The 15,191-nt window shown below is 55.2% G+C and overlaps 1 protein-coding gene across 1 annotated transcript; it reads left to right on the forward strand.

Moving 5' to 3' along the window:
* Nucleotides 1-854: 854 nt before the first annotated feature.
* Nucleotides 855-12,404, forward strand: Tfap4 (transcription factor AP-4). Its single transcript, XM_076840097.1, has 7 exons — nt 855-1,163; nt 8,565-8,730; nt 8,832-8,930; nt 9,289-9,459; nt 10,054-10,194; nt 10,452-10,607; nt 11,412-12,404. Exons 1-7 carry the CDS (start codon nt 1,075-1,077, stop codon nt 11,604-11,606), a joined length of 1,017 nt encoding a protein of 338 aa, XP_076696212.1. The 5' UTR covers nt 855-1,074; the 3' UTR covers nt 11,607-12,404.
* Nucleotides 12,405-15,191: the final 2,787 nt, after the last annotated feature.

Here is a 15,191-nt window from a genome sequence, read left to right on the forward strand (position 1 = left end):
TGATCAGACCTCCGGGCTGCGCTGGCTGCCTGTCCCAAGGCGCCGCCGCCGTTCTGCCCCCGCTCCCTGCCCCCGAGACTTCCCAGGGCAGCTGTAGCATCCCAGGTGCCCAGCTCGCTGCCTTCGCGGTCCCCTCCCTGACTCCGGGATTCCTAGGCTCTGGAGCTGTCCGGGCAGCCAGCAGGGCAGGGACGGAGGGGGGAGGCTGCTTGGCCTCCTGAGTCAGCCCCAAGTTACAAGTGGGAAGAGGCGGCTGTGACGCAAGTTTCCAGGGGGCCCTGGGTCGGCTCGGAGGGAGCGCGCCAGAGTGGCTCCACTCCGTGTAGTTGCAATCGTGAAAAAGCGAAAGCCCAAGCACGCATCCCAGGCCGCCTTCCCGCTGCCGCGGCAAGCGGAACCCAATCGCGTCCCCCATCCTGATCCAGGGCCCTGGTGAGCGTAGACCCTGCATTGGGCAGTCCCCAGCGGACCCCGAGCGGCAAAGACTGGGCTCCCTCACAGAGGCTGGCCTTTTTTTTTTTTTTTTGCAATGCTTGCCAACCTGTCAGCTGATGGACCTCATCACCCATAGTGGCGCATGTAGCTGGGCCGCAGCTCGCTCAATTCACGCAGCGTTTCCCCAGCGGGTCCGCAGCCCTGGGCCCCCTGCACCGTCGGAGAGGTCTGCAGACACTGGTGGCAGGCGGCCCCCGGGGGCCCATGCCCCTCTCGCCTCGGCCTTGCGCCGCCCGGGGGACTCTGCAAATAGTCCTTTGTTTACATGCAATTCCTTACTCCGCGGAAGGAGGCCGGGGGAGTGCTGAGTTTTCACCAGCTGTTTCCCGCCTTGAAACAGACATCTGATCAGCTGCAAACACACACACACATACACACGCCCGGGGAGGCAGGCCGGAGAGACCTCCCTCCCGCCCCTCCCGCCCGCCTCCCTCCCCTCGCTGCCGCCGCCGCCGCCAGCATCTGGGACCGGCCGATTCTGCACCTCCGTCCGGCGCTGCCCTTTGATTCGGATTTCCATCTTGCATTCTCCGGCGGACCGCGGGACCCAGCTCGTGCAGAGGAGGGGGGCCGATCGCTATGGAGTATTTCATGGTGCCCACTCAGAAGGTGCCCTCTTTGCAACATTTCAGGAAAACAGAGAAAGAAGTGATAGGAGGACTCTGTAGGTGTGTACTCCTCCTACCCCCACCCCTTCCTACCATTGCAGCCCCTGGTCAGCCCGCCCGGGCGGGCGCGCGTGTGCGCACGCATGGCCCGCGCTGCCGACCCTGCTCTCCTTTCTTAGCCACCGGGGTGGCTGCAGCCCCGTGCCGTGGGCTTGAGCCGCCTGGGGACCTTCTTTTCTCAGAACGTGGGGACCCCGAGCGGCCCCAGCCACTTTTGTCCGCTGCAGGCGGGCGAGTCGCGACGTTTGTAAATTGCAAACAGACCCACGTGGTTCTGCAGCAGTCCCGGCCATGCTTGGTGCTGGTGTCTTTACCCCCTCGCTTCCTCCCCCCTTCTCGCGGCTGCTTCCTTCCTTTCCCTTCCTTGTGCTCTCAGAGCCCCCCTCCAAGGGAACTGGAGGGGTCCCAGGCGCGCGTGGAGCCCCGGCGAGGGTAGCTACAATGCAGCCATGCCGCGGATCCGGACGCGGGGGGGGGGTGCGGGGAGCCGGGTGGTGTGCCTGTTTGCAGAGAGCGGAGTTGCTTCGGGGTCGGGGGCATGCTTGTGTGGGGCTGCGGGGATGGGCGGGCCCAGAGGGGCAGCGCGGCGGGCAGGAGCGCCGCGGCCCTGGACATCTCGGTTACTGCTGGGTCGCTCGCTTGCCCGCCCGCGCCCGGGCGCTGTTTACTAGCGAGGCCTGGACGTGACTCTGCAGCCCTCTTGGAGTAGGCGGGCCTGTGCGCGCGTGGCCTCGCGGGAGCTGTAGTTCTCCGCGCGCGGCTGTTGCGGCATTGTGGGACTTGTAGGCACTCTCAGGCCACGCTTTCCCCGCACAAAGCTCTGCCTCTGCTTACAGTGGGGGCAAGGCAGGCCAGGTGGGGAGGCCTTTTAGGTACGCGGCACCTGAGGGTGGCCTTGCGCAGCCTTCTCCGCACGTGAACTTTCCCATCCCAGCATCCTTCCCTCAGCGGTAAACCGAAATCGCTCGTCTGGTCACAGCCGAGTGGATGGCCCAGGGTTCTCAGCCTTCCATAGAAGCCGCTTTGCAAGCTTGGCTCTGGGTGGCCCCAGATCTATCCTTTACCAAGGGTGATGGATTCGCTGGCCACTAGCAGTGGAAACACCCTGGATACGTTAGAATGCACAAGCCTGTACTCTGATGGTAGGGCCGGGACATCTGCTTATTGTCGACCCCGAGTGGCCAGCCACGGGTGCGCGCAGAGATGGGGAGTTTCTCCAGTGCGCACAAGTTTGGGACCTGCAGTCTTTTTCTTGCCGTGCTGCTCCAGAAGCGAAATGGCTCCCCAAAGCTGGAGCCACGTGCTCTGCCGCCCCGGGCAGGCGGGGCGGGGTGTTAGGGAGGAGGAGCCCACATGGTGTATCCCAGGCCGGTGGACTCCACTGCACAGGCACACACCCCGCCTCAGGCCTCCCATCTTTGTCAAGTTCACAGTCAATACCAGTTAATAGGTCTGGTAGCTGGCAGGGCCACCTTGAAGGGTGGCCTTAGAAAAGGTCCAGCAGTAATAAGTCGCTTTGCTAGGGTTTTCTCATTGAGTTGTCATAGTCTTCCTCTGAGACTCCTTGTCTTCTGATTCCTTTGTAAAGATGAGGACACGGAGCCTGGCTAGACCAAGTGGTGGAGGTGGGTCTGCAACACCGATCCCAGAGGCCTGTCCTTCCACTTGCTGTTGGTAGCTGGGCTGGGCAGTGGAGGTGGGATTGAATTCCAAACTATTGAGAGGACTCCTTTGGCCTCTGACCTGTGCAGTCTTGGGCAGTGAGACCCTCTGACTGTCATGCTTGGGCTTTGGTTGAGACTTTTGGGGCCTTTTAAGACTCTGGCTTCATTCCATCTCTGTCCCAAGTCCCCCTTTGAAGGAGGCCAGCAGACCACCAGGAGATATGAGCCTTGGCAGACCCAGTGCTTGAGGTAGCAGGGCCTGCCTCCTGGTGCACAAGTCCTCAGCCTGACCCTCTTCTAGGCAGTTCCAGCTGTGCACTGGGCCAAGAGTCAAGGCCTCTAAGGTTTGTTCATTTTCACCTGGGGCCACAGGGTGACATGGGAATACTGACCTTCTGGCTGGGTGAATTTGCTTCTCTGGGTTGTCTCAGGCTGGAGGACTTCACTTCATCTCTGTCTAGCTGAGCCTTCCCTGCCCCTCTCCTCTGTCTCCCAGGCCAAATGGAGAGAGAGGGTTGTAGGGTACAGTGCTGCCTGGAGGTTTTGGACCTGTTGTCTAATGGTCCTCAGCTTTGAAAAAAGGGAACACCTCTGAGAAAGTGTCTGGAAGCTGTTACAGTGTCATTCAGACTCTGAAGAGCAGGTGGCCTTATCTTTGTAAGCTCTTTAAAAAAGTGCTGGTAAAAAGGGAGTTAGAAGGCTGGGGTTGTGGCTTGGTAGCAGAGCACTTGCCTAGCATGTGTGAGGCACTGGCTTCAATCCTCAGCACCACATAAAAATAAATAAATAAAGTAAATGCTCCTAATTTAAAAAAAAAAAAAAAAAAAAGAGGAGGGGTGGGGAGTTAGAGAATATTAAAGGCTTTGGATTATGGAGTCCCTGATCCTATATTTAGAAACACCAGCTAGATGCTGGAACTGAGGATACAGCAGTGAATAAGACCTGACCACTGGTGCTAAAGGGTCCTTTCGGCCCCTGAGAGAGCCACGGGGTGTTCTGGACACCTGGGTGCAAACCCTGGGAAACAGGGAATCCTGTTATCCTCCTATTATGTTCTCTCTCATTTATTTATTTATTCATTCATTCTGGGGATTGAACCCAGGGGTCTACCACTGATCAGCACCCTGATCTCTTGAGAAAGGTCTTGTAAGTTACCTGCAATTCTTCTGCCTCAGCCTCCTGAGTTGCTGGGATTACAGGTGTCTGCCACCATACTTCTCTCTATCTTCTTTCTTTTTTTTTTTTGCTACTGGGGATTGGGTGCCTAACCACGGAGCCACATCCCTGGCCCTTTTTATTTTTTGAGACAGGGTCTCGCCAAGTTGCTGAGGGCCTCTCTGAGTTGCTGAGGCTGGCTTTGAACTTGGCGATCCTCCTGCCCCAGCCTCACCAGTTGCTGGTATTCCAGGCATGTGCCACCATGCCCAGCTCTCTCTCGTTTACATTTTACCATGACCCTGTGAAATGAGGCAGTATTTCCACGTTTTACAGGAGGGGGAGACAGAGGCTGTATGTGCTGTATGAGAGACACAGTGGCACAGCTTGTGGTTCCACAGCCAGCAGGTGGCTAGGCTGAAGTTGACACTTGAACCCAATGCAGGGTTCCCTCTGATGGGCTGGAGGAGCTGGAGGGAGGTGAGGTGGGGACACAATGTCTGCCTGGAGCAGCTTGGGCATCCTGTGTTCTGGAACCCAGGAGGGTGGCGGACTGGCTGTGGTAGGTTGGAGAGGGGTGTATGGCTAGAGGCAGTGGGACCTGTGCAGACAGAGAAGTAAGAGTGCCTTGGGCATCCTTGGTGGGCAGATTCTCCCCGCTTCCTGTTTTTTGTGTGGACTTCCTCACCTTTGTGTGGATGTTTAAGTGACTCTGGGATGTATGAGTTGAGGGGATTGTGAAATGAGAGTTCTCAGTGACCAGTTGGAGGTAGGAACTGGGCAGTCAGGTTGAGGGGATAGGAGATTCTTGGTCTTAGGCTGGGCAGGAGGAGCACGTACTGGTCAGGAATCTAGGTGTGCAGAGTATACCATTGTCCCTGAACATCTGTTTGGGTTGCTGCTCGTCTTCCTAGATTTCTAAGGATGCTGTTGTAGGAGGGATAGCAGCCCTGCCCTTGACACCCAAGCCTGCTGCCCAAATTTTACACCTTGACTCTTTGGCTGCCCAGTGTTCTGCCTTATTCCTGAAGCTAAGCAAGCCCTGGTCAGCCCCAGCAGACTGGCTGTCAGAGGACAGAGAGGTGAGGGGGAGAAGAAGCCAGAGCTACCTGCTGCCAGTGGCCTCTAGTCCCTTCTCTGCCCACCTGGAGGAGTAGAAGTTGGGGAGGGTAGTGGGACTTTTTTTAAAAAATATATTTTTTAGCTGTTGATGTACTTTTATTATTTATTTATTTATATGTGGGTGCTGAGGATCGAACCCAGTGCTTCACACATGCTGGGCAACCTGAGCCTCAACCCTACCCGGTAGTGGGACTTGTACCATATGGTTGGTTACTGTGAATGGAGTTTACTTCTGCAACACACAGAAAAAGCTGTAAGGAACTTTCAGGTAGTTGTAGGAAGATCCACTTTATGCAGTGCATATCTCTTGGAAATGACAGTTAACTATCTTTCATCAGTAGGAACCTTGAGTTGGTCAGTATTTAGAAGCCCTGATTGGTCAGCATTCCACCAGTTAGCATTCCTGGTTAGATAACACTCCACAAATCAGAACTTCTGGTTAGCAAGTAGTCCATTGGACAGTTCTAAACTGGTACTTTTGGTGCTGTTCAGATGAGTTATAATTGAGAGTCTTGGTGGCAAATTCAGGTCTACATGAAGAGCTGTAGCTGAGGGGAAGTCTCTTTTCTTGGAGTTAAGTTAAGCAGCTGGTTCCCAAGTCAGGGGGCTGGACTGATGGGTTTGGAGGGAGTGGGCAGGATGGGACATTCGCAGGAGCTGGGCTGGTAGCTTCTGGTGCAGAGGAGGGGCTGACATGGGCCATGGCTCTCAGGGTCTCTTCCTTCTGGAATTTTGGGGTTGGGCCTTTCAGGACCAGGGCTCTATGGGTTCCTTTGAGCTCCCAGTTAGGAGGCATCCTGCGGGGGTGGCATAGAGAGGCTGAGGGTCAGCTCCCTTGGCTGAGTTTCATAGTGAGACTTGGGCAGGGAGTCGCAGGAACATACATTCCACTGCACCATGCTTCATCCTCTGCCAGGTGTGACCTTGGGCAAGTCACTTCTTGAGGGCCTAACCCCTCATTGTGGGAGGGCAGGAATACAAGCACTGTTCTTGCAGCTACACCCCTTATGCTGAGCTGCCCTGGGCTGGGTGTGAACAGTCCATAGAGGGTACCAGCAGCTGGTGGGGTGTCTGCAGGAGCCTGCTGTGCCTTGGTCTGGCTGTTTGATCCTGGGCATATCCAACACGTAACCCTCTACATGGATGACTGCTCCCTGTTGGTCAGTGGGGATAATGCAGATCTGTTCTGCCCCATGGCTCCATACCTGCTTGGGGTCCCAGCTCCACCACTTGCAGTAACTTGTCCCTTTCCAAGACTCTGTGTCTTCCTCTTTATATGGGAACCATCAGGCCACCTGACTCAGGAAGATTGTGACAATTCAATGAAGAAATGCTAGCAAAGTGTGTCCAGCACATTACATGAAGAATACAGAACATATTTTACTCATTCCTCTATTCTAAGCCCTCCAGGGGCCAGGCTCTGAGGGCAGTTGAGCCTCAGCTTCTGCACTGTTCTTTTCCTTTTTGCAGACACCCTGTCACTCCCATTATGGGGCAGAAAATTGAGAAAAAGGGAGGCACCCTGGCCTGAAGACAGGGAGGGAGATGGATGTTCAGCTGTCTGATCTAAAACTGTGGCTTTCCAGACTCTGGACACTGAGTGAAGGGGAACGTCATCTGAAAAGGGAGGGATGTGGTTCCCTTTCTAGTGCAGACATTCCCAGGCCTGGTGAAGGATCTGCACCCTGGGGCTCTGGGTAGGTCCCAGCCCTGGCCTTTGGGCATTGATGTGTGTGTGGGGGAGCCTTGGCTTGGTGAAGCAGGAAGGGGCTGATTTGCCTCCAGACCCAGCAGCAGCTGATGGGGAGCTAACTCCTAGCTGGCCACCCTCTGTTGGGAGGGGAAGCTGAGGCCTAGGAAGGGGAGGGATGTGTCCAGAGGCCCTCAAGGAGCTGAGGTGGGACAAAAGGGGCAGGTTGGGTGGGGCAGAACAGGCCTTGACTGTTTCCATCTGTTCCTCTGTGTTCTCCCCTGGGCTGCTGTGTAGCTCCTTTTCTTTTGGGGATAAGGACAGAGGCCAAGTCACAGCAAAGGAGTTAGACCAGGCTCCTCCTTGACCTTGATGAGTGCTGCACAGAGACCTTTCCCCATTCCCCCGTCCCAGGAGCACAAGCTTCCTTGGCTAAGACCTGAAACAGGTCACCCTGGGAGGGCCCCTCAGGAAGAGGCCAGGCTGTGGCTTTGGGTGGGGCTGGCGGCCTCTGCTAGGAGCTCAGCATCTGGAAGCCATCAGGCCAAGGCGGGGTGGGGGAGTTGCAGGGGAGGGCCGGGAAGTGGGGCATGCCTCCTCCAGGCCACACACAGGCCCACCCCTCGGGAGCAGCGGGGAGCCACGGGGAGCAGTGGCGCAGGCCCACAGGCTCCCCTGCTGCCTTGCCTCCTCCAGTGCCTGCAGCCTCGCCCCCTTCCTGGCTGCCTTCTCTCTCACCCTACTGGCTACTGCTCCTGCACCAGGCAGTAACGTCGCCCACAGCCTGCGGGGAGTCTCACTTCTCTGGCACAGAGTGGGCCTGCCTTTTGGAGTAGGTGGGCTCTGTGGAGAACTCTCCTAGGGATTGTTGGCTTGGTGTCCCCTCTGTGGAATGAGTGGTACCCATCTTATCTTTTGTGAAGTCTTAGTCTGCGGGGCTGGGGCTGGACTGGGGTGTTAGGGGAGTGTAGCTGGAGACACGGCTGTAGGGGTAGGAAGGGAGGAGGAGGAACATTTTCTCAGTTCTGGGATGGCAAAGGCTGAGTCTGAAAGAGATGGTCCAGATGCACGGCTTGGAGCTCAGACATGTCCCAGGAGTGTCTCTGATTGTGGCCTGGGGTCCACCTGCTCACAATCACAGGGAACAGCCATGGAGGCTACAGGGCCTCACCCAGACCTAGTTAGATACTGGAGCCAGCATCTGGGGCTCTGTAGTATATAAACTCCTGTGTAGTAGTGTGTGTGTGTGTGTGTGTGTGTGTGTGTGTGCTGCTCGAGCATAGGGCTTGGTGAGCACTCTACCATTGAGCTACATCCCTACGTAGCCCTTTTTTAAAATTTGATTTTGAGACAGCATCTGGCTATGTTGCCTTGGCTGGCCTCAAACTTGTGATCTTCTTGCTTCAGCCTCTGGAATAGCTGGGATTACAGGTGTGTGCTTCCTCACTCGGATTCCTGGGTGTTTCTGATACCCAGACGTGTCTGGGAGCCTCTGATCTGGAGGACACCTCTTTCCAGGAAGAAAGCCAAGGAAGGGTTAGGTTTGGAGCAGACTGCCCTTGCCTGAAGCCAGCTGTCCAGGGAGCACTTCTCTTTCATCTTAGGTGATCTGCTGGGGTGTAGGCATCAGTGTGATCTGGTCTCTTTTTGCAGCAGGGCAGAGATGCAGGTTACACCCAGGGCCCTCAGGAGATGAATTTGAAGATAGGTCCACTGGGGGTGGGGTTCATACTGCACCTAGCCTGAACCTGTCCCCGTCCTTCCTTGCAGCCTTGCCAACATTCCACTGACCCCCGAGACCCAGCGGGACCAGGAGCGGCGAATTCGGCGAGAGATTGCCAACAGCAACGAGCGGAGGCGCATGCAGAGCATCAACGCAGGCTTCCAGTCCCTCAAGACCCTCATCCCCCACACAGATGGAGAGAAGCTCAGCAAGGTGAGCAGGGAGGGCTTCCTGGAGTCCGTGGCAGGCTGTGGTTGGGAAGGGAAGTGGGCTTGGGCAAATACCACAGCGACTTTGTTCCCTCTTGCCTTCAGGCAGCTATTCTCCAGCAGACAGCAGAGTACATCTTCTCCCTGGAGCAGGAGAAGACCAGGCTCCTGCAGCAAAACACACAGCTCAAGCGTTTCATTCAGGTACCCAGAGGGGGCCTCCTTTCCTCAGCACCCTCCTCCTGGCTCCCTCACCTCAGCATGGCCAGGCCTGGACCCAGCCACTGGCCTGGGATGCAGATGCAGCAGCAGGTCCCATTTTGTCCACCAACCTGCCTACTTCACACACTTGCCTTCCTGCCAGGGCCTCAGTTTCCCGTTTTGTGTGGTGGAGTAGACTCTGGAAGGCATTTGGCCAGTTTGTTGGGTTTGCAAAATGGGCTCCCTAGGTGGGTCCATCTCTGTTGGGCAGCTCCATGGGGTTTGCAGTGGAGCCCATCTCCATGGTGGTGTTCGTGGTATGGGGGTGTCAGCACACTCACCAACCCCTTGGGGTCCGTAGGAGCTAAGTGGCTCATCTCCGAAGCGGCGGCGGGCAGAGGACAAGGACGAGGGCATTGGCTCCCCGGACATCTGGGAGGATGAGAAGGCGGAGGACCTGCGGCGGGAGATGATTGAGCTGCGGCAGCAGCTGGACAAGGAGCGCTCGGTGCGCATGATGCTGGAGGAGCAGGTGAGGCAGTGCCCTCTGCCGGCCGGGCGCGGTGCCGCGGGCGCGGAGGATGGATTCTGTGGTCTCTTCTGCCCTGGCGCCTTCTGTTTAGCAGGTATTTACGGGCGCACCTGCTTTGTGCCAGTGTTAGGAATGGAGAACAGCCAGATAGGGTCCTACCCTCCAGGGCCACCTTTTGCGTGGGAGCGAGGGGAATCAGTCATAGTCTGGAACCGAGGGCTGGGGTATAGATCAGTGACAGCACAAGTGTTTAGCATATAAAGCTCTGGGTTCAGACCCGGCGCCAAAACCAAAAAAAAAAAAAAAAAGAAGAAGAAGAGCTGTGCCATCAGGAGGGGATTGACCTACTTCTCCAGGGGTACTCCGCGGTTCTACATGGAAACCAACTAATCAGACACAGAAAGGAGAAGGGTGCTCCAGGTGGAGGGAAGGCCCAAGGGCTGGTGGGTCTCTGGTGAGGACTTTGGTCTTCACGCTGAGGAGGGCCAGGATTTTGGGTTGGGGCATGCTCTGTGCTTGGGCCTGAGGGTTGAGTGAATGGCTTGCTTTGCTGCTGGTTTGGCCTGCTCTTGACTGTGTGTGCTCCACCTGCAGGTGCGCTCGCTTGAGGCCCACATGTACCCGGAAAAACTCAAGGTGATTGCCCAGCAGGTGCAGCTACAGCAGCAGCAGGAGCAGGTGCGGCTGCTGCACCAGGAGAAGTTGGAGCGGGAACAGCAGCACCTGCGGACCCAGGTGAGCAGGAGGCTCTGGGAGGGGGCCCCCTGAAAACTGCCCTGGGGTTCCACTATCTTCTTCAAGGGCATCTCCCCCACCCAGTAACTTATAGACCCCCACTAGAGCCCACACCACCTTGCCGTAGTGCCACGCCAGGGACCACATAGATCTTTGGCAGGGGGCAAATAAGACCCAGACTACAGGACCCCCCATGAGTAAGGGAGGGTGATGGGCTGGAAGGGCCTTTGGAGAGACTGAGGGCTTCTGTTTTGCAGCTCTTGCCCCCTCCGGCCCCTACGCACCACCCCACAGTGATTGTGCCAGCACCAGCCCCCCCCCACTCCCACCACATCAATGTTGTCACCATGGGCCCCTCCTCAGTCATCAACTCTGTGTCCACTTCCCGGCAAAATCTGGACACCATTGTGCAGGTACCTGGGCTTGGGGAAGGGGCAGCTTGTGGGAGGGACCTCTGGGAAGAGACTTTTTAGGGGAGTTAGAGAAAATGGAAGAGGAGCCAGAGGGGCTTGGGTTGGGTGAAGTCTGGATGCCCCTGGGGAGGTCTCCTCCCTGTGTCTCTGGGGACAGAGAACTGGAGAGTGGCCTGGCAAAAAAGAACTGTGTTCTTTTCCTTGTCGTGGGTTTTGCTGAGAGGCTCCTTTGGGCTCAGAGCCTCCTGGTTACCAAGCTCCTGCAGTTTTTGAGTTGATCCAGAACTTTCTTTCACTTCCATTTCCCAGAACTTGGGATAGAGGTGGAGGTAACAGTGGCTGGGTAGGTTGTCCTCACACCTTTTATAAGTCTGTGGGCAGCATAAGGAAATTAGTTAATTAATAATGAAATAATCTAAAAAAGCCCAAACAGGAAAAAACCCTTCTGTCCCCCCAGACCTTTAGTTGCCTATAAACCCAGCACACTGAATAATGCAATAGTAACAAAGGCCTTTAATGAGCTAGCAGGCAGACTTTAGAATGCATAAATATGTGAGAGATGCTCATTTCTGGGCAGCACTGGGACTGTGGGTTCTGGGAAGGGGTTCTTCAACTTAACGGAGGTGGGGGTTTCTAAAGTTTGTTCCTCCTGGACTCTGGCAGCACTCCCCTCTGCCAGGTTTATTTCTGGACAGTTCTGGGGTATGTGTTTTGGGAGAGGTTATGGCTAGCTGAGGTCTGCCCTTGTCTCCTGGCTGGCTGGCATCTCCAGCAGAGCTTCTTCAGTGGCCTGTTTCTGCACAGGCAATCCAGCACATCGAGGGCACCCAGGAGAAGCAGGAGCTGGAGGAGGAGCAGCGGCGAGCTGTCATTGTGAAGCCAGTCCGCAGCTGCCCGGAGGCCCATACCTCTGACACAGCCTCTGATTCGGAGGCCTCAGACAGTGATGCCATGGACCAGAGCCGGGAGGAGCCGTTAGGGGATGGGGAGCTTCCCTGACCACCCCCAGCCCTCCTCTCCCTTGTGGGGGCTGGAGGGGGCCGGGGCAGCAACAGGGAGAAATGTGGGTGAATGAGTGAGAAATTTTTACAAAATTATGATGTCATTTGGGTCTCTTTTATGACCTCTTTTTTCAATACTGTAAATCAACCTTTGAATGACGCCACCCAAGCCAAGGTCCCGGGGCTGGGGTGGTGCAAAGCGTGTGGGAGCATTGGGACCCCAGGGTTGGGCCTCGGCCCTGGGGGCTGGGGGACGCTGACACTGAGGTGCCTGGCCTCTCTCCGCCAAAAAACATTTTTTCATTTGAACGTGTTTTTAAGAACAGGGAAAATCAAACGAAACCCCAAGGTATTTCCTCCCTCCCCAGAGCCTGTCAGTCTCAATCCTTCCCTCTGTTTGTTTTTCATATTTCTTCCTTAAGCACTTACATGGGTTGGGGGTCAGACTGGGTCGGGCTTTCTGGGGGCCCGGGGGTCTGTGTTGCTTCTTGGTTGGGGTTTGCTGCTGCCCTTCTCCCTTCCCCCTCCCCATCTCAGCACCAGGACTCTCCATCCCCCAGCCCACCTCTCCCTCCAGGTCCCATCCTCAACCCCAGAATGTCTTTGTCTCTCTTTCTTTGTTTTGTTTGTTGTTGGTTTTATTTTGGTTTAAGTTTTGTTTTTGTTTTTTTTTAAACAATTTTGAGGTCTTTGTGTCCAAGGAGAAGCTATTATATTTTGTTAAAAAGTGGGGAAAAAACCAAGAGGCCACTGTGCCTTTGTAAAGAAACAAATAAAGTTTGTACTTTGTTTTTTAGATTCTGTGTCTCTTGGGGTGCACTGTCTTGAGGACCTAGACAAGGCTACCTGACCAGTAGTAGGACCCCCAACTCCAGAGGGGACTGTGAATATAATACCCACATTGTGTGTGGGTTGTGATGAGAAATTGGGATCCCCATATTCCCTGGGTATTCTGCAAAGATGGAGGGTGGTGTTGTGGATAAGGGGAAAGAGCAAGTGAGCCACAGTTTCCTAACTTCTGGAGAACACGGGTGTTCAGGGGTCCTACTTCCTAGGCTTGTGTAATTCCATTGAACCTCAGTCTCCTCATCTGTAGAAGGGAATGGAACATGCTCTTATGGTGTGGTGTGTGTGTGCCCAGATCCTAGCCTTGGTCTGCCAGTACTCAGCGTTCTGCCTCAGACAAGCCACCTCCTCTAAGTCTGTTTCCTTTTTGAAAATTAGAGGTAATGATATCCCAAGGGCTTTATATATTGACAACGTTACACAACCTACCAAGTTCCCAAACTCCAAAACTCCAGAAGTAATCCATTATCTGTTAAGCGGTCACTTCCCATTCCCTCTCCTCCTGGCCCCTGCAGCACCAGTCTCAGATTTTTAGTTTTGTGGTGCTGAGGCTTAAACGCAGGGGCATTACCATAAAATACATAAAGATACATCTGTAACCTTGTTTATTTGTATTTTGAGACAGGGTCTCCTAAATTGCTCAGGCTGGCCTCCCACTTGCTGTCCTGCCTCAGCCTCCCAGAGAGCTGGGATTATAGGCATGCGCTACTGGTCCCAGCTTCGTTTTAGTTTAAAAAAATTAAAAGTATAATTACATTCGGTAAAATTAACATTTTAGGTTTTGGTTTTGCGAGTTCTGACAAGTGGTGTTCAGTTGGATGTGGATAGGTCGCTCATCCCCAGGGTTCCCCCAGGCCCTTCTGTGACCAACACAGCGGGGCACCCCCTCTGATCTATTCTCTACTGGTACAGTTTTATCTTTTCCAAAAATGACATATAAAGAGAAATATACAGTATGTAAGCTTTTGAGCCTGGCTTCCTGCACTCTTTGACTGCATTCAGCCTAGTTTATATGAAGTAGGAGCGCCCCTGAGGGATGGGGCTTAGCTGGGACCCGGGCGGGCACGCCCCTTCCTAAGGCGGGTGGAGAGACCTTTTCCAGCCAGGTGTGAGGCAGCAGACCCAATGGGTCCACGCAGCTCCTGAGAGGACCAACAGAGGGCGCTGTGGGTCCAGGATGCCCGGACCGGGCCAGGACAGAGGCTCCGCCTCCTTCCGGTCCCTGTGGGCCGCTCAGACAGGAGACGGGGCTTGGGGCGGGGTCAATGAAATTCCTCCCCGACCAGTCGCCGCGCGTCCCAGCAGGCAACGGAAGTCGAGGGCGCGGTTGAGGCCCCGCCCTTTCCCGGAATAGCTCCTCCCCGACCCCGCCAACGCGCACGCCTTTGACGCCGGAGCGGGGTTTCCTGAGCGCGTTCCTGCCAGCACGCTCTTCTGGCCCCGCCCCCGCGCCCGGCGCCGGTGCTCTCACGCAAGTCCGGCCCGTGGACGCCCGGGAGCACCCAAGCGCGCTGTATCCCAGCTTCTTGCGCCCAAGGGTGTTTCCGGGCAGCGGGCGCGCTTTCTCACGTGTGACAGAGTTTTCCGTAAGTCACCGTAAAACAGTCAAGAAACAGGTGACACGGTTTTCATAAGACACCTAGTTCGTCCGGAGTATCCGGCGCGGTTACCTCGGCGTGTGGCGAGAGTCCGAACGTAGCCGTCGGGGCGCCTTCCCTTTCCTGGAGTGTGGGCGTGGCAGCGGCCGACGCGGGCCACCGAGTTGTGCCGGGAAGCGCGGGTTTTATGCCTTCGGGCGGGGGAGCTGGGGTAGGAGTGACGTGACCAGTGCAACTTTGAGCAGCACCCAGTTTTTTTTTTTTTTTTTGGTGTGCTGGGGATTGGACCCAGGGCCTGGCGCATGCTCAGGACGCCCTACCCCCGAGCCCCAGCACCTGTTTAAAAGCGTCCCTGTGGGTGAACTGTGTACCGTGTTCAGAGTTGGACGCTTAGGAATTTTCACAAATCGGACACACACACGACTGTAGCGAGAGTCCCATCAAAGCCCTAGAAGCCCTCTTCCTTCTTCCTGCCACTGTTTCGCAAATGCCTTTTCTTTTAAACGTTTCGTACTTTGAAATGATTAGCCACGTACGGGGTGGGGGGGTCCTGCGCAACTTCACCCGGCTCCCTCCGGGGCGGACATTCATGCTGTGCTGTACAGAAGCCACGTGACTGGCTTTAGCGCCGTCCGCTGGTTTTATGCATACACCTGCAACGTAGGAGGGTTCTAGTGGGTTGGTATTCTCACCGGCACTTAGGGTTGTCAGATCACGACAGTGACTTCAGGCATTCTGGTAGGTATAGTGGGATGTCAAGATGATTATAATTTCTGTCAACATGTATTAATTTTGTCTATCTTAAGACTTTATATAAACCATGCTTTTTGTTTGTTTTCTTTTACCCAACATAATGTCACTGAGATTCATTTGTGTTTTTGTGTATAATCAGCAGTTTTTTGAGCAGTACTATTGAACCCAGGGGTGCTCTAGCAGGGAGCTGTTTCTGGCACATTCCCCCCTCCCCTTACCTACTGAACCACATCCCTAGCACTTTTTATTTTTTATTTTGAGACAGTTCTGAGTTGCAGGGATTAAATGTGTGTGCCACTGCGTCCAGCAACAATTTTTTTTTTTTTTTTTTTTTTTGGTACTGGGGATTGAACCCAGGGCCTCACACATGCTAGGCAAGTGCTCTG

Source organism: Callospermophilus lateralis, chromosome 19 (assembly GCF_048772815.1).
Source record: "Callospermophilus lateralis isolate mCalLat2 chromosome 19, mCalLat2.hap1, whole genome shotgun sequence".
Lineage (NCBI taxonomy): Eukaryota > Metazoa > Chordata > Mammalia > Rodentia > Sciuridae > Callospermophilus > Callospermophilus lateralis.